This window comes from Cervus elaphus, chromosome 5 (genome assembly GCF_910594005.1).
Source record: "Cervus elaphus chromosome 5, mCerEla1.1, whole genome shotgun sequence".
Lineage (NCBI taxonomy): Eukaryota > Metazoa > Chordata > Mammalia > Artiodactyla > Cervidae > Cervus > Cervus elaphus.
The window spans coordinates 126,309,702-126,328,439 of NC_057819.1; the positions used below are offsets into that span (position 1 = coordinate 126,309,702).

The 18,738-nt window shown below is 54.9% G+C and overlaps 1 protein-coding gene across 5 annotated transcripts in view; it reads right to left on the reverse strand.

Annotated features, from left to right (window-relative positions):
- SEPTIN9 (septin 9) overlaps window positions 1–18,738 on the reverse strand; it is a 177,473-nt gene that overhangs the window by 104,103 nt on the left and 54,632 nt on the right. The window contains exon 1 of one of the 5 annotated variants that reach the window (XM_043905397.1): window positions 3,086–3,483. The exons of 3 other annotated variants lie outside the window; for them this stretch is intronic. In XM_043905397.1, the coding sequence (XP_043761332.1) occupies window positions 3,086–3,140 (55 nt within the window). In that variant the 5' untranslated portion in view covers window positions 3,141–3,483. Of the gene's footprint in view, window positions 1–548; window positions 721–3,085; window positions 3,484–18,738 lie in introns of those variants that run through there. One more of the 5 variants, XM_043905400.1, reaches the window with a different exon arrangement.

Sequence of the window (18,738 nt, forward strand, 5' to 3'; positions counted from 1 at the left end):
CCCCCCCCCCCCACCGCAGCAATCCCCAGGAGAGACCTGAATCCACAGATGCTTCCAAAATAGGAGACAGGCTGAATCCCTGCACCACCTCGGTGATGGCGGTGAAACTTAACAACCTCACCCTCAATGCTCCAGGGTAGATAAGAGGATGAGCAGAAACAACAGGATGAAAAGAGAAGAGTGTTCCCCAGGGAAGGGAGAGGCATGTGCCTGGGGTGTGGGGCATCAGCAGAATTTAACTGGGGGTATTCACTCCACAATCCCCCCATACACACAGCTCCGCTGGGACAGCTTTCTGACTGCCCTGCAGGGCCTGCTACTTTGGCCTGGATACTGCCATCGCCCCAAACCTCCAGGGAACACCCCAACAGAGCCAGTGGGACCTAGCCGTGAGACTCCAGTCTGCTCCGGTTGAAAGTCACCCCCAGCAGCCGCCATGGCTCAAAACTCTCCAGCCTCTGGTGGTGGCCCCTGGGGCCTCCATCTTTAGCCACCAACATATGCAGCTGTCGAGGAGCCAGCATTTCCTCCCACCCCTCTGACCCTACCTTGCAGAAACTGAGATACCAAGTGGGCAGCCCAGGCAGAGGCCCCCCACTGGCCCCACCGAAACAGACCAGCGCTCCTCTGGCTCCGATCTCAGCCACTCCGGCCGCCGCCCCAGGATGGTCTGTGCTCCCGGCGGGCAGGCACACCTGGTCCTCCGTAACCTTGCTCATCTGACTGTCACGAGCTGGCCCCTCTCATGCCCCAGCCCTAATGGACCAGCTCATTCCGGCCTCCCCTACCCAGCTCACTGTCCCTGGCCCGAGCGGGCTCCTCCTCCCGCCCGCCACCAGATTTCCGCCTCCTCCACCACCACGACCTTTCTCTGTTCTGGCTCTGCCAGCCAGTATCACCCGCAGTTGCTCTGGGTCAGACAGCCTCCTCCTGCCCTGATCTCTCCTTCCCACGTCTGTCTGTCCAAGGCTGTCACTCTCAACACCCAACTCCACTCCGAGTTCTGGGGGTTATTGGGGAGGCTGCCTTTCTGGTCTCCAAGCTGGCCATGTGTACAGAGCGCACACACGTACACACACACACACACACACACACACAACCAATGTGTTAGAGGGGCTCTAACTCGCCTGCCTTCAGTGCATGAGTCTGCAGGGTACACAGGGGGGAGGCTGCCGCCTCCAGGAACCAGAGGGTCCAGGCTCCGCTCCCTAAGTGAGAAATCCCCCCCTGAAAGCACAAGCGCGGGGCTGCCAACTGCCACACCAGGATGGTCTCAATGAGGCCATTGTCTCCACCAGATGAGAGGGTTGAGAAGCTGCCTGAGAAGCAGCCGCTGAGGCTGCTGGCATCTCCAGATGGGGTACTTCGGGTGAGGATGGAGTTGCACGCGGGCCCCGAGTCAGAGGCGCCAACAACCTCCAGGGCATGTACTGTGACAGAGCGCACGACCCCCAGACCTCCTCCTCCTCCGGCTGCCTCAGGGCTCCTGACCTCCTGCTTTCATGTCAGGGACCACAAGCCGACCTAACTTGCATAGACCTCAGGAGAAAAGAACACAGTGCAGGACCTGAAGCAGGCAGCCATCTCTAGGTCGACCAGTTCTCCCACTCAGACTCTTAGGCATAAAAGGCCCTAGAAGAGCTTCCTTTCTCCAACAGTGGCTGGGGGCAAGTTGAAGGCAAAACAGACTTGGGGAGACCTTGAGTATGAGCACGCACCCCCAAGAAGTCAGGACCGCGGGGTACAAGCCATCACAGCTCTCTAGACCAGAGCTCCTCTTAGAGCTCAATGTCACAGTCAAAAAAGTGCTGCGACCAGAGAGCCAGCCCCCAGCAGGCACGTCCCTTGCACAAGGCAAGCCGGCGCTGGACCCCACCCCCTCCTGTCTCTCCACCCCCTGCTAAGCTAGTCCTGGCCCAGCCCAGAATTACAGCTGTTGAGGCTCTGCCTGGGGTCCAGCCAGGCTCTGGTCCCCAGAAGTGCCCCTGCAAACGGAGCTGACCCCAAGTGGGCCAAGTGCCCAGCTGGGCTCTGGGCCCCCAGACCCCAGCCTTGATTCTGCCCTGAGAACCAGACTGGCACCTGGACTTCGGTTCACTCCTTTCAACCCAGCCTCCCCCAGGTCGGGGCCCACTAGAAGGGTCTGCCCAAAGGCTGCCTGGGAGCCCCTCCGAGGGGCGGGGGCTCCAGATCTTAGCAGAGACAGACCCGCCCCTCCGAAATCCGGCCCCGAAGTGCTGGAGACTATTGTGTGAGCTTCCCTTCCGACCGCTTTATTCACTCCCCCGGAGGCAGGACGCAGAGCCACCGGCAGGCAGGAGGGCGCACGAAAGCTAAACACACACACGAGCCCGGGAGCTGGACGTCCTACCGCATCCGGCGGGAGAAGCTCCCCACGTCCCTTCACACTTTTCTAAACCCCGGAGGGAGGAGGGGACCAACACGCGCTCCCTACCGGCAGGCAGGGCCCCCTCCCCGCTACGGCCGGAATCCGGGAGGCTGCTGACGACGTCCCCAGGCCCAGATGGGGGCAACGGGACGCGCCCCTCCTCCCTTCTAGACTCGCCGCGGCCTGGGCCGTGTCCACTTGGGTCCCTCCCCAGCCGGGATTCTCTGCTCAGCCCCGGCCCCGAAATTGATGTGGGCGGGGGGGTGGGAGGGGACCGTCCTGCGGGCGGGACGCCGGGGACGGGTAACTAACTCCCCTAAGCCGCCCCAAGGACCAGGGCCCGCAGGCCGACGGGAAGAGCGCAACGGAGAGAACTGAAGGACAAGCCGAGAGGGAAACTGCGCGCCCGGGTCCTTCGAGGACGAGCCCTCGAGGAGACTGCCGTCTCTCGACAAACACAAACAACAATAAAAGGAAGGAAACCCGGCGGCAGCGCGCAGGGCGACCGTGGGGGCCAGCAAGGGCGCGCGGTCCCCGCGTCCCCCTAACGGGGTCCACCTCGGAGGCGACGCGGGCGGGGGGGGGGGTGGGGAATCGCGCGGCGGGAGGGCGCCCCATCGGGGTCCCGCCTCCCAGTCTCGGGCGAGGGTCCTCCCCGAGGGGCCCCCTGCCGTTCGGTGGGCGGTCGGCACCCACCTTCGAAGTCCGAAATGATCCCGTCCAGCTGCGCGTTGACCGCGGGGTCGGACATGGTGGCTCTTGCGCGGCGCGGCGCGCGGAGGGCGGCGGCGAGGAGGCGCCCCGGGCCGGCCCCGGCCCTGCGCGCTGGCTGGGGGGGCCCCGCCCGCGCTCCCGCCGTGCAGAGCTGGCCGCCGGAGCCCCTCGGCCCCCGGGCTCCACTGAATGAATGGGGGAGGCAGGCGAGCGCCGTCGCTCCCCGCTCCCCGCGCCCCGCCCCGCCCCCGCCTCCCGGGCGGATCAGGTTCCCCGCACCCGGGGCCCGGCCTCCCCGTCTCGCACTGGCTGCTCCGCCCGCCTGTCAAGGCCGGACCTGGGAGGGCGGGGGTGGCGGGGAGATGGGGCCCGAGCAGCGGCCGCGGGGATCGGCCGAGTCCTGGGCGCCCAACCCGAGGCCCCCCTCTTCTCCCCGCCTGGCCCTCGCCCAGGGGACGGCGACGGACGCGGCCCCGGCGCCCTCTCCACCCCCCCTGAGGCCCCGCTGTGGCCAGATGTGGGCGGATGTGGAGGCCGGGCGGCGGGGCGGGGGCGGCGCCGGGGTTGGGGGGAAGAGATTCCTCCCCTTCCCTGGGGTGCAGGGATCCTTCTGCGGGAGGTTTTATTTACGCAGCCAAACAAAGTTCGCCGCCGCCTTCCCGCGCTCAGCGCCCGCAAGGGTTAAGCGCTCGGGCCGGCTGCCGGCTGAATCCCGGCCTGTTGGCCTAGAGCCGAGGAGTCGGGGAGGGGGGGCGCGGGAGGGGGCGATCGCGAGTCACGTGACTCTGGAGGGAAAGGGGGCGCCGAATCCCACCCGCTCGGGGCACCCCTCCAGCTGCTCCCTGCCCTCCCCCAGCCCTCCATCCCCGAGGTCCCTGCTGTACCCTCGGGGGTTGGTGTCAAAAAAGGCGCTGGAGCAGCGGGGACGGAACACCCTGGTCAGAACCGCCAGGGACACGTGCCACCCCCACGCTCCACAACAAGGGGCTTCCGGAAGGCTGCGCGTAGACCCCGGGTTCTCCGCAAGTAAGAAGCGGATTATTTCAAAGTATCTGAAGGCAGGAGTTGGTGGAGGGGACAGGGAGCCAGGGGCCTGCGGGTGAGGCTCCGCCCCATCTGGCCTTGCCCTCCAGGGTGAGTTAATTTCTACCCTTCTCCAACCATTCGACAAACACTGATTAAACCCTATCACCTACCAGGCAGGCAGGTCCCAGGGACTGGGGACAAAAGGATGGGCTGGGACTTGAGAAGCAACCGGGGAGGGTCTAGCGCCAACAGTGGGGGGGGGGGGGGTCTCTTCCAATCCCCCCAGCCAGTTAGGCACTCCTGCCTTTTCTCCTGCCCCACCCCATTTCCTTAAGCCCAGGGCCTCTGCCGCGAGTCAGGGGCCAGCGTGAGAATTTATAGCAGGGAAAGATGCTTCCTGAGCTGGTGGGCAACTGGGGCAATATGGTCCCCTCAGTGTGGCCTGTGAGTGCCCGAGAGCTGGTCCTGGGTCTCAGGCTGGTCAGTGCTACCTGCCTCCCAGCCCCCCACCCCCTAGTTCTAAAAGATCCCAAATGCAGTAGGGATGCTGAGTCCTGAGTGCCATCCTGGTTATTCGGGCCCTCTCACGGAGAATGTGCTAGGTTTGAGGAGCTTTTTTAAGTTGATGAAATCAAGTCCTTCCTTTTTAAGAAAAGCAGTCTCTCCCTCCCTCATGCCTTGGATATTTTGAACTATTTTCAACCAAGTGAGTTTGTGGACAGGGAACTGCAAAACCACAGACATTTCAGATGCGCGCACACCCTCTGCCTGGGAGCGGGGGTTTCAGAAATGGAGTCACCACTGTCATTAATAGCACCCTGATGGCTTCCACACCAGCCCACAGCACTACTTGTCTGAAAACCAGCACCTGGGCCTGCCTGGTTGTCCAATGCTCTAGCCACCTGCCCGCCCTGTATTTGGGAGTGTGGTGGTCCACTCCCTCTAAGAAACAGCTTTATGCCATAACCCCCTGGGAAGATGCTGGGTCCCAGACATAGGGCAGCGTCCAGCCTGGGCCAGAGCATTATTCTCCAGTGTTTTTATAAAAAGCACCGGTGAGTGTAGACACACCCATGTGATTGTTCTCCCAGGGAGCTGGCTTGGAGTTCTACCAGATTCGCATAGGGTCAGCTTATAGTGTATTATTCGCTTCCATTCACAGTGGAGCTAAACATACTTATGCTTATCTCCTCGGGGAGGCCTGCCAGGGTCCACACCTCACCAAAATGCTCGCCTATGGGAACCCAAAGGACAATGGCAGGAGGGAGCAGACCTCCGAGGCCAGAATGTTGGCACGATTATGCTCCAGAGCCCAATGAGTGCATCCCTCTGCCTCTGGCCTTCCTCCACTTAACCACCGAGGCCGCCAATACCAGGCCTCCAGGTAAGGAGATACCCCCACATTCCCTCAGGAAATCCAATGCGGCACTTGGCCACAATCCCAGCCAGGAAGTTCACCCTTGTATCTAACCAACTGCTCTAATTGTACATCATTTATTTCCTCTTTTTTTCCTGTCCTCAGAGGAGATGGGAAACAGCTGGGCACCACCCTTCAAGTAATAATTACCTTCTCCAAACTCGAAGACAATCCAGTTGCTCCTTGGCCTTCTCTTTCTCGGCTTAAATCATCCATCCCAGCCCTTTAATCATCCCCCATCCTTTGATCACTTCTGATGACTGTGTCCAGATTGGGGCCCCGGGACTTTAACAAGGCCTGATCCCAATCGGATAGGGGCGGACTCCCCCCCACCCCCCAATCCCCTTTCCTAGGGCATGAGCAGTCAGGGCTGGGGTCTGGATAGACGATCCTGGTTGGGGCTCTGAGCAGATAAAATGAGCAGCAGCAGCACAGAGAAGAAAATGAGCTTAAATTTGGTGAGAGAAAAAGAACCGCGAGGCCTCCGAATTCTGTGATGGTAATGCTCTCCCAAGGCCATGGGCGAGGGCAAGACTGTTTGTAGGCCTAGCCTAAGGAGAAGGTATAATTTGGGGAACATCAGAGGGGCCACCTACCTCACAGGTCCACCATGAGACATGTAATGGTGAGCTCTCAAAAGATAAGTCCATTCCAAACCTCGGAACGAGAAGTGGCTTGGTGTAAGGATCTCTGCAGATGTAATGAAGCTGAAGGTCTTGAGCTAGTGGTAAAGAACCCTCATGCCAATACAGGAGACGTAAGAGGCGCAGGTTTGAACCCTGGGTGGGGAAGATCCCCTGGAGGAGGACATGGCAACCCACTCCAGCATTCTTGCCTGGGAGACAGAAGAGCCTGGAGGGCTACATACAACCCATGGGTCACAAAGAGTCAGATACGCCTGAAGCAACTTAGCATGCATGCACACAAGGGCTTTGAGATAAAATCACCCTGGATTAAAGTGGGCCCAGAACCCAATGGCCAGTGTCTTAATAGAAATTAAAAAGGAGAAGACACAGAGGCCCAGAGAAAAGGCCCACATGAAGTCAGAGGCAGAGATAGGAGAGATGCAGCCACAAAGCAAGTAACAGTTGGGACCCTGGAAGCTGGAAGCCACAAGGTAAGACCCTTCCCCAGAGCCTTCAGAGAGAGCCTGCTCTGGGGCTTCCCTGCTGGTCCAGCAGTTAAGAATCTGCCTGCCAATGCAGGGGACACCAGTTCGATTCCCGGTCCGGGCAGATCCCACCTAACACGGGCTAGCTAAGCCCCTGCACCACAACTATCAAGCCCTCACCCTAGAGCTGAGAGCTGCAACTACCGAAGCCCACACGCCCTAGAGCCTGTGCTCCACAACAAGAGAAGCCACTGCAATGAGAAGCCTGTGCACGGCAACTAGAGAATAGCCCCCACTCACTGCAACTAGAGAAAGCCAGTGTGCAGCAACAAACACCCAGTGCAGCTAATACATAAATAAATATATATATATTTTAAAAAGAAAAAAAAAAAAAGAATGCTTGCTGTGCTGATACCTTGATTTCAGACTTATCTCCACTTGTGAGAGAATAATTTTTTGTTGTTTTAAGCTCCCTGATGTGTGGTTCTTTGTTATGGCAGCCCCAGGACACTCCCGTGGATCTTAAATCCCCATCGGAATCATCCCTTTAGGCCAAAACTGCCTCTCCCCAAGGACATCTCAGGAGCCACAAAATCCGCAGCTGGTAGTGCACGCTGGCCGGCAGGTGGCAGCCGGAGGGAACTAGGGGCAAGTTTTCGTAAGAAAAGCTGGAGGCCAGGGCTGGTGAGAAAGGTGTAGTGTGAAGCCCTTCTGGAGATGGAAGGAGCAAGCCTGAAGGGAAGGCCCGCAGGTCCAGCCCAGGTGGAGTGGCCCTTGCGAAGCATGGGAAGAGCGGGAGGAGGAAATGGATGGGCGGAAACAGCACTCTGGCTCAGCCGGCAGTGTCCCTGACCCGCTCTCTGGAGGGGGCGTGGGGACCGGAGGGAGGGCGGTGGCTGTGTGCCCAGCAAACCGGGCCTTTGGACCCCATGAAGTGGACCATCTGTCTCCTCTGGGGCGGGGGCCATATGGTCTCAGCTCTGCGTGCACCTGGAGCCCCATATGGCCTCCCTGAGCCCTGGAGCCTCCGGTCCATCAGCTGCTGGGCCTTCCACAGTCCCCAAGCCCCTTCAGGCCATCATCTCGGTAAACAGCGCCACGGTTCACCTAACCGCTCAAGCCAGGCATCAAGGCATCACCCTCAAAGTCTTCCTTTCCCTCCCCTCCAAGCCATCAGAAAGTGTCTACCTCAAAAATACAAGTTTGTATCTCTTCTACTCTGGTGTCCCTACTCCAGCCCTCCCCCTCCACCAGAGACAGGCTGTTTAACATTTAACAACCAGCAAGTACAACTGTACCCGATATATAGCATTTGCCTGTTTCTGTGTTATAAATAGTCCCATCTTGGCCAATTTGGAGGCTACCAAACGCTTTCCTGGTGGCTCAGAAGGTAAAGAATCCACCTGCAATGCAGGAGACCTGGGTTTGATCCCTGGGTCAGGAAGATCCCCTGGAGAAGGGAATGGCTACCCACTCCAGTATTCTTGCCTGGAGAAATCCAGTACTCAAGGACAAAGATGATGGTTAAATGTACTAAGATCCTTAGAACGTGGAGAACTTTGTATATTTATTATCTTCATTCTTAATATAATTATCTGTAGGTAATTTAATTCATACCATATACATCTCTGATTTAATTTTAACAGATTGATGCATTTTTATTGTGGTAAAATGTATATAATATAAAATTTACCGTTTCCACCATCTGGAAGTGCACAGTTCTTGGCACTAAGGACATTCACACTGCCGTACAACCATCTATTTCCAAAATTGCCTGCCATCCCAAACTGACCCTCTATTCTCATTACACAATAACTCCCCACTTTTCCCCCTTCCTCATCCCAAGCTCTGGCAACCACCACACTTCTTGCTGTCTCTACAAATTTGACTTCTTGAGGTACTTCAGGTAAAATGCAGTTATAATACTTGCCCTTCTGTGTCTGGCTTATTTCATTTAGTATAATGTCTTCAAGATTCGTTATTCAAGGTGCACATGTTTCAGCATGTGTCAGTTTCCTGATTTTTACAGGCTGAATCATATTCCACTGTACGTATATACCAAATTTTGTTTATCCTTTCATCAACTGAAGGACTCTTGGATACTTCCGCCTTTTGGCTATTGTGAATAACACTGCTACAAACATGGGTGTACAAACATTTCTTTGAGTTTCTGCATTTAATTCTTTTGGGTATAAACTCAGGAGTGGAATGACTGGATTGTGTGATGTGTGTGTGTGTGTGTGTGTGTGTGTGTGTGCACGTGTGTGTGTGCGCGTGCTTAGTTATGTCCAGCTCTTTGCAACCCCATGGACTGTAGCCCCACCTGGCTTCTCTGTCCCTGGAATTTTTCCAGGCAAGAATACTGGGGAGTTACCATTTCCTCCTCCAGGGGATCTTTCCAATGCAGGGATCAAACCTCTCTTGCATCTCCTGCATTGGCAGACGGACTCGATCCCTGGGTCAGGAAGAATTCCTGGAGAAGGGAAGGGCTTCTGTACCATCTGGGAAGCAGATTGTGTGATAATTCCACAGAATTTAATTTTAAATAATAATTTGTATATAGGGGATGAGCTGGTTAAATAGCATCATTGACTTGAGTCAATGGACATGAGCTTGAGATAACTCCAGGAGATAGTGAAGGACAGGGAAGCCTGGCGTGTTGGAGTCCAAGGGATCACAAAGAGTCGGACATAACTTAGCCACTGAACAACATTTCCCAAAACGTACATTGTATGCAATGGAAATCTCATATTTTATAACAAATAATTAAAATCTTAATGGCGACTGTGTTTAACAACCGACTCACACAATGTCTCAAAATTCAACAGCTGGCTCTTGTCCCACAGCTGTCCCCTCTCCCCGGCTTCCGGCAAAGCTTCCCGATGGGGCTGCTTGGCCTGCCTCTCGTTCCCCTTTGCCCCAGAACTCACGGTGAGGCTTTCACAGTGAGGTTGGACGATGTGACCCCCACAGCCTCATCCACACTTAGAGTGGATGGACTGCAGACTCCTCGCCGAGGCTGCCGAGGTGCCTTGGCCTCTACCCACCGCTGCAGCCTCACCTATTCACTTGACCCCCGCCTCCATCTCCCCTCTGCCTCCTGCTGCCGGACACCCACCTCAGCTGTCCTCTCCACCTGGACGGCCTCCCCCAGGTCTTCCCCTGCTGGCTCCCTGTCTGTCATTTCCTTTCAAACATCAGAGCGACCACCCCAGGGTCCCCCAGGAGACACCTTAAGCCAGTTGCTCCTTTGCCTCCAGGCCTGCAACAGAGGCCCCGTGAGACTCCCCTGAGACCCTGTTAGACCCTGTGGAATGACAGCTTTCATTCAGTTCCCTTTGTGGGGGGGCAGGGTCACAGGGATCCCTAGCAGGGAACTGGCCTAGCGGGGCAGAAGGGCCCTTGGGCACACTGCCCAGACTTTGCGTTACTGCCAGTGCCACACAGACCAGCCCCTGCATTCAGGGTGACAGGCAGGACGCCGTCTGCCCTGGGCCAGGCCCCCAGGCCCCCGTGGCCCTTTATCACCCCGAGACATCAGCAGCAGCCGTGCTTCTGACCACAAAGTCTCTCAGGCAGCTCGATTGTGAATCTTCCCGTGAAGCCCGTCTGTGGGTGCAGCTGACATTTGACTGGTGTGTAGGCTCCAAAACCCCCTTACGCCATCTGCCTGGCGGCTTAAATGCAACCAGAGGTTTCACTTCAAAGGGGAATGCCATTCCCTTAGCACATGATCAATCTGTTCCCCAAACTTCCCAGTTCTCACTCCGGCCTCCTTTGCTCGGAACACTTAGAGCAAACCCTGACCACAGCAGCCTGGCCCTTATCTCGGAGGCAGGGGGGCTTTTTAAACAAAAATCTTACTCTTCTAAATCATGCTGTCGAGCCACTGAAGGAAGCTCCTGGCCTTCGGGCTCCAGGCACACAGGGCTCCTCGTCCCTCTGTGAGCCCCAAGCCCTCCAATTCCAGTTGACAGCCCCCCCAGTTCAGGGCTGAATCAACTGAAGTTCCCCCTGCCTCCCAGCTCTGACAATGTGACCGAGACGACAGCATGGCCCGCCCCTCGCATCTTTCAGATTCACGGCACATTTCCCTGCAGTGATGTTAAACCCCGTGGGACACTGGGAGCCAGGGCAGACGGAGGCGGCTGCTAACATGGGGGCAGAAGGACCTGGGGGAAATTATGACCCTGCAAGATGACTCCCCACCAGCTGAACTCAGACTGTGGCTCTGGAGAGTCATTTGTTTATCCACGCGTCCAATGCGCTTTGGATGGGCACATTCAGCTGTCTGGGATGCTGGCGTGGTGAGCTATCACCCAGATACGATGGGGGAGGAAAAGCCTCTTCTTTTGAGGACTCACATTTTATTCTTGATTCTTCCCTCTCTGCACCGCCCCACGAACCTCTGCTCCTACCCCAAGCCCCCTGGATAGGGCTTTGGAATGGATTTGAGTCCCCAACTTCCTAGCCACCAGTTGAGGCTGGAGGTACAGAGATGAAGTGGGGGGCACAGCATCCCACATCCCCCAGCTGATGGGAAACTCCCTCGGGCCCTTCTGATAGCTCAGCAAAGTCACACAAGGGGCCTCAGAGGAGTGGCTGGCCAGGGACCAACCCAGCCTTGAAGCAGCCAGTCACTGTGTCAGCCTGCAGACTCCCCACCCCCACTAGGGCAGCCAGGAGACCTGGCCAGGCCACATCCCCAGAGGGGACAGGCTGTCCCCAGGGGCCATCGTTGTCCTGGCCTCCTTGCCTCTTTTCTCCAGCAGGCGTCCTGTGCTGAGGGCTCAGAGGCTTGGAAGCAGCTCGCCACTGCTGCAGTGTGGGGACAAGGCTGAGTCACCCTAGTTCCACGTCAGCAGGAACAGCACGAACAACGGCATCCAAACAGAAAAGAAGGGGCAACAGGGCCTCTGCGGCCACACTTATTTTAAAGTCACCGCAGTGACCTAGGCGACATTGTCCCTGGGGAGCTGCCAGCAAGCCTGGCCCTTTGGACGGTGGCCACCTGCCCTGACGATACCCCAGCCCACTGCCAGGAGTGGTGGTCGGTCAGCACAGGAAGGGCAGGGAAGCAAGCTCCCTGCCCCTGTCTTCTGCACCTTCTCGGAAGGTTCTTCAAGGCTTACCCTGCATCCACAAACCCTGCTGGAATCTCCTTCAATGCCTGCTCCCTAATAATCTCATCCACCCTACCTTTGCACACCTCCAGTGATGGGGAGAGCAGTACTTATCACGCTGCTCACTCTATCTTTAGCCAGTTTGGGCTATTTTAAAGAGATGGGGGGTGTACTAGTTTGCATTCCCACCAACAGTGTAAGAGGGTTCCCTTTTCTCCACACCCTCTCCAGCATTTATTGCTTGTAGACTTTTGGATAGCAGCCATCCTGACTGGCGTGTAATGGTACCTCATTGTGGTTTTGATTTGCATTTCTCTGATAATGAGTGATGTTGAGCATCTTTTCATGTGTTTGTTAGCCATCTGTATGTCTTCTTTGGAGAAATGTCTGTTTAGTTCTTTAATGCAAACTAGTACAGCCGCTATGGAGAACAGGGTGGAGATTTCTTAAAAAACTGGAAATAGAACTGCCATATGACCCAGCAATCTCACTTCTGGCCATACACACCGTGGAAACCAGATCTGAAAGAGACACGTGCACCCCAATGTTCATCGCAGCACTGTTTATAATAGCCAGGACATGGAAGCAACCTAGATGCCCATCAGCAGATGAATGGATAAGGAAGCTGTGGTACATATACACCATGGAGTATTACTCAGCCATTAAAAAGAATTCATTTGAATCAGTTCTAATGAGATGGATGAAACTGGAGCCCATTATACAGAGTGAAGTAAGCCAGAAAGATAAAGACCAATATAGTATACTAATGCATATATATGGAATTTAGAAAGATGGTAACGATAACTCTATATGCAAAACAGAAAAAGAGACACAGATGTACAGAACAGACTTTTGGACTCTATGGGAGAAGGCAAGGGTGGGATGTTTTGAGAGAACAGCATTGAAACATGTATATTATCAAGGGTGAAACAGATCACCAGCCCAGGTTGGATGCATGAGACAAGTGCTTGGGGCTGGTGCACTGGGAAGACCCAGAGGGATAGGGTGGGGAGGGAGGTGGGAGGGGGGATCGGGATGGGGAATACATGCAAATCCTTGGTTGATTCATGTCAATGTATGGCAAAAACCACTACAATATTGTAAAGTAATTAGCCTCCAACCAATAAAAATAAATGGAAAAAAAATAAAATAAAATAAAAAATAAAAATAAAGAGATGGGGGAACTTCTCAGGTGATACAGTGGTTAAGACTCCATGTTGCCAATGCAGGGGGCCCCAGGGTTCAATCCCTGGTCAGGGAACAAGATCTCACATGCCACAACTAAAGAGCCCACATGCTAAAACCAAGAACTGGCGCAGCAAAATAAATAAAATATTTTAGAAATAAATAAATAAAAGTTTAAAAATAAAAAAGATGGTCAAGGGGGTGGGGATAGGAAAAGGGAATGAATTAAAGCCTGCCTAACCGTAGCTTTTGCCCATGGAAGAGATAGCCACTGTACTTTCGTCCAGAATACAAAAGTGATAGGATGATGCAGAGACGTGGACTATAGTTTTACTACCAGATCTTTCTGGGGGCCTGCAATTAGGGGTATCCGCCCTCTCCATAGCCAAAATGTGTGTGGGGGGCTTCCTGTTGGGCTGGATCTTTTTTTTTCCCACCCCGTTCCCAGTCCACCATGAATGTGAGAGGATCTTTTGTGCCCCTGGACGTGCCCCTTCACCTGCCGTGACCCCCACGGGAGGAGAGGGTACCTGAGATGCAGGCTCCCAATGCTGGGCCACAGCCCTGGGAACAGAAAGCCCCACGTGGGAGACAGAGAGACAGGAAAAGCGGGCATGCCGGTGGGGCGAGGATGGGGGCGGCAGGGGGGCCCTCCCAGCAATCTGGTGTTGCTTTCCTGGATAATGAAATCTCCCCACCCCGGGTGCTGCTGGAGCCAGCCGGCAGCCAAATCAACCTCAATGGACCATTTGTCCCTCGTGTGAAGGGACTTCGGGATGTAATGGGTTTGCTATTAACTCACCCGTCCCCCGCTCTTCCCCTCCCCCCAGCATGAGTCATTGGCCCAGATGACTGCCTGGCAGGGCCCTTGCCAGGAGGTTGCCAGCTCCGGTTGGGCCTGTGTGAAGGGAGAGACCAACAGAGAGGACAGAGGCAGTCCAACTGGAGACCAGCGGCCTGGCGTCCACACCCCTTCCCTGGGACTGTCTATACCCCAGACCCTGAGGCAGAGGTAGGTCCCTCTGTGTCTCCCTGGTTCCTGGGGCTCTGGGCAGCCATGCCCTTACCCATCTGTGGACCAACAGTCTTCCAGCAGGCCCTCACAGGCAGGGAGCCGAGAGGGTGAACTCGTGGAAACTGGCCCCAAGGTCCTTAGCAAAGGACCAATTACCAGCCTTCCCATCTCGGAGTAGGAGGTTTGGGGTTTGTTGGCTTGCTTTTCATTAATACTAAATGCTCAGGTTTTCTCACCCACTCAGGCTTAGGCTCTGGGGAGGGGAGCTCCAAGCTGGCTTCCCTGCCCGGGGTCTTGGCTGCCCTCAAGCTGAAACCTTTCTAAAGACAAATGTGGACTTCCCTGGTGGTCCCGTGGTTAAGAATCCACAGGGACGTGGGTTCGATCCCTGGTCTGGGAATGAAGATCCCACGTGCCATGCGGCAACTAAGTGCGTGTGCCACAGCCACTGGGTCCACGCTCCACAACCAGAGAGTCTACATACCGCAACTAAGACCCAAGGCAGCCAGATAAATAGATATTAAAAAATAAATAAAGGCAAATGTGACTGGTCACCCCCCGGATACAGTGGCAGCCCAGCAGGGCCGACAACCAGGCCTTGGTCTGCTGCCAGCCACTCCTTCCCGCGCCCTGTGCTTCTCCTCGCCTTCTGCTCAGACCCGGCTGCTCTCGGTTCCTAGACAAGCCAGGCGTCAGCTCTGTGCCTGTCTGACTCTATCCCCTCCACCCGGCAAGCCCTTCCCACCCTCCTTGGCCTAGCTCATTCTCAATCCTTCTGCAGGTGCCTCCCTGAGCCCCTGGGTGGGGCAGCTCTCTTCTGGGCCTCCCCATGGGTTTTCCCAGTGGCCAGGGCAGCCTCTAACCCAGATCATTCACTGGAGGGGGACGCCAGGCAGCAGGGAATCGTAGGTGGGCTTCTCGGAGCAGAGAATCAGCACGGGGGAGTGACCGTGTTCTCCTGATGCTGGTTAGAAAGTGAGACGGGGCACCCCAAGTCTGAGAAGGAAGGAAGTCATGAGCATCACCCCTCCCCCCACCACGCCCCAGTAATCCTGCCAACCAGATGGGCCACCTTCTCAGCACAGCTGTGCTTCAGCAGAGAGAAATTTCTCACCTTCGGGGACAGGGTGGGGACATTCCAGATGGGGCCTCGTCTACCCTGGTCACAGGGCCTGTGGAGTCTGGATCTCCGCGTCTGTTTCATCCACATGGCAAGACGTGAGCCTGACATCTCTGCCCAAGTGAGCACACGTCTGGAGCTTCGTGGTGCGAAGGGCAGGGAGCCTGCCTTTAGCTGAAGCCGCCACACAAATGGAGGACAGGCCTGCACACAGATGCATGCCGAGGCTTCGGGGGGCGTCACTTCCAAGGAGGTGAACGAGGACATTCTAGGTCAGTGAATCACCAAGTGCCCGCACATCTGGACAGGCCACAGGCCCATCCCCCCCACCACTGCAGAGAAGGAGTTTCACACAGCTTACATATGGTGCACGGGGCCCTCTGGGCCAGCAGGGTGTGCAACCCAGAGGCTGAGAGGTTTGACCACTTGCTAATGAATAACCTAGAACGTTTATCCAGGAAAAGGTCCAGCATTGTCCAAATCTCAACACACGTCCCCTTTCTGCAGAACTGTGTCACTTTCCTAGCTGCGCCCTCTCACCCCGTCTGCAAACCTCGGTTGTCCAGAACACAACACAACAACCACCGCTAATCCTACGGGTCTCCTGAATCTCCCTCAGTCAAGACTGCACCTCTAGTTCTCAGCAGGAGCTGACATTCAGTTCAAGACAGAGCAAGATCTTCCAAGGAGGGTGAGCTCTATTCTGTTGGAACCCCCTATAAAAACAGAAATCGGTACTCAAACTTTCAGGAAGATTTTTGTTAAGAAAGGATGAACGGGACCTCCTTGGCAGTCCAATGGCTAAGACTTTGCACTCCCAATGCAGGGGGCCTGGGTTCAATCCCTGGTCGGGGAACTAGACCCCACATGCCACATCTAAGACCAGGTGCAGCTAAGTAAATAAATAAAAATAAATATATATTTTTAAAAAAGAAAAGATGAAAGGCCAGGCTGAAACAGTTGCATGCTGGTAAATGTTTAACAAAGTGCTCCAGTAGACAAGGGAAAGAGTGATTTATAATGTTTGTCAATTGCTGTGATATCAGTACTCCCACCACGGCTGAGTTCAAGCTACCAACGTGACCTAACTGTACACAGAATTGGCAGAAGACGTGCATACCACTGGCTGAAACTCTCAGATCACTACAGCTGATTCTTTCATCTTGGGAAAGTGGCAAGTCTATGAAGTTCTTTGCTGGGCAAAACAGCAAACCCAAATAGGGTTCAACAGGCAGGCTAATCCAATCAATGGCCCACCATCATGATGTGGGGCAGATTTCTGAGACTGCCTCATAGATCAGGGAGAAAGACGGTGGTGGTAATCGACTAGAGATGTCTGTCCTAACCTCAGGATGGGAGATTATTGCACGGATTTGCCATTTGCCTTTCTCAACCTGAGACATTTCTCTTGCCCCTGAAGTTCAGAGCAAAGGTCACCTCCTTGGTGAACTCTTTCCCAATCTCACCTTTCCCCTGAGTAATCCCTGCCACAGAATTTACTACCATTCTGTACACACCAAGGGAGTTATCAGTGTGGGTGGCACAGACCCTAACTGTTCCCCCAAATTCTGCCCTCTCTTTCTTCTCTGGTAACAAAAGTTTCAGTTGGGCACATGGCTGCTCAGATAAAGATACATTTCCCAGCCACCTCTGCTGCTAGGAGTGGTCATATAATTAGGTTCTGGCTATCAGGAGGGAAGTTGAAATGTTTAACTTTTAGGACACTCCTGCCCCTTCCTCCCCGCCATGGCTGGAATGTGGACATGATGGATGGCAGGAGCTGAAGCAGCCATCTCATTTCATGAGGTGGAGGCTGCATATTGAAGACAGCAGAGTCACAAAGGAGGAACAAATTGAGTCCCGGCGGCTCGGGGGGCCACCATGACTGCTTACACTTGGACTAGGAAGTGGAAGAAAAAGGAACTTCTCTCCTGCTTAAGCCTCTATTGTGTTAGTCTTTGTTATGCAGCCAGATGGCACTCCGACTGATACCATATGTGCCCATCATCCTGCTAGTCTGGGCAGGAGAGGGCAGGGCAGGGCTCCCAGCTTTATGCACTGAGCCCCTGGCAGAGTCTGTCTGACACCATAAGTGTAGTTAAAGCAAAATGAACAGACTCGTTTGCCCAAGGTTTGTTTTGTGTATTTTGATGTTACTGGAACAGAAAGACCTGCGCTTGATAGAGGATCAGTTCAGTCGCTCAGTCGTGTCAGACTCTTTGCAACCCCATTGATAGAGGATATACACTAACAAACATAAAACAGAGAAGATAGCACCCAGCATAGGCTGGGACTGCTCCGGGGAGTGACGTGTTGGGATAGATTGTGAAAGTCACAAACACAGTCAGATGTGTGCTGGACGGAACAGAGCTGCCAAGGAACAATGGAACTGGCAGGAACACCAGGAACAAAGCGCATGCCCAGAATATCAGGAGGTGCTGAGCCTCTGGCAGTGGGTACAGACCCAGGGCAGCCATTCACCAGGCTATGAGACTGAGGGCAAGTTACTGCACCTCTCCAAGCTCCCGGCGACGATGTTAAGAACAATACCTAGATTGAAAGGATCAGTAAGTGGAAAGTATCTGGCATAAAACAAGATCTTGCTCAATGGTAGCTCTTATTATCTACAATATACAGTTTAATCCCTTTGTTTTACAGGTATGAAAACTGGACCTAGGGACTTCCCTGGTGGTCCAGTGGGTAAGACTCTGTGTTCTCAATGCAGGGACCCCAGATTCAACCCCTGGTCCAAGAACTAGATCCTTTATGCCACAACTAAGAGCTTGCTGCAATGAAGGTCGAAGATCCTGTGTGCTGCAGCTAAGACCCAGCGCAGCCAAACAAATAAATAATTTTCAAAAAAAGCTAGACCTAGAGAGGCAGGATGGTTTGCCAAGGGTCACACGGCTGTTACTGACAGAACCAGGATGAGAACACTGGGTCCCTACTCCTCCTGCAGTGCCCTGGTGCGTAAGAAGTTGTCCTGGATGATTAAGGACTAGGTAATCGGGGAGAAATCTTGAAAGTGAGACTGGAATATTTAGCAATGATTGTGTATGTAATCAGGACAATCACAACTTTTTAAACTAAAAAATAAGATTGCAAGAAGGGTGCTTATTGAGCATGTGTGACTTAAAGGTCAAAGGCTCCCCTGCTTCTTCCTCCAGCCCATCCTCTGTGCCAGGACCTGGAGGATCCTGCAGCTAGTGTGGGCCAGCCCAGGTGCCCACTCTCCCTGCTGCCCTTTCTGGGCAAATGACAGATTCTGAGGGACTGTCAGCTCCTCCCCTGATGCCCATCTGCCTGCCTGAAGAGATGCCTCCAGCAGCCTGGTCTGGGCACCCAACTGATCCTTGTGGACATCTGGCCAGCAGCTTCTTCAGCTATGCTCTGGCCCTGCAAACATCCTAAATGCATAAAGCCACGCGCAAAGGTGCCCTAGCCTCCTCTCCCACGGCATTCAGTCCTGACCACCGATGGTCCTCAAGCCCCGCCCCAGGGGTGTGGCCCCTGAGGCTGCCCCCCGCCCCCAGCAAGCACTGCCCTCAGACCCACTCAGGCTCTGGCTGCCACAGCCCCAACCTGTGCTGGAGTCCCTACTTAGAGAACCCGAGAGAGGAGAGGAGTGGAGGGCATCA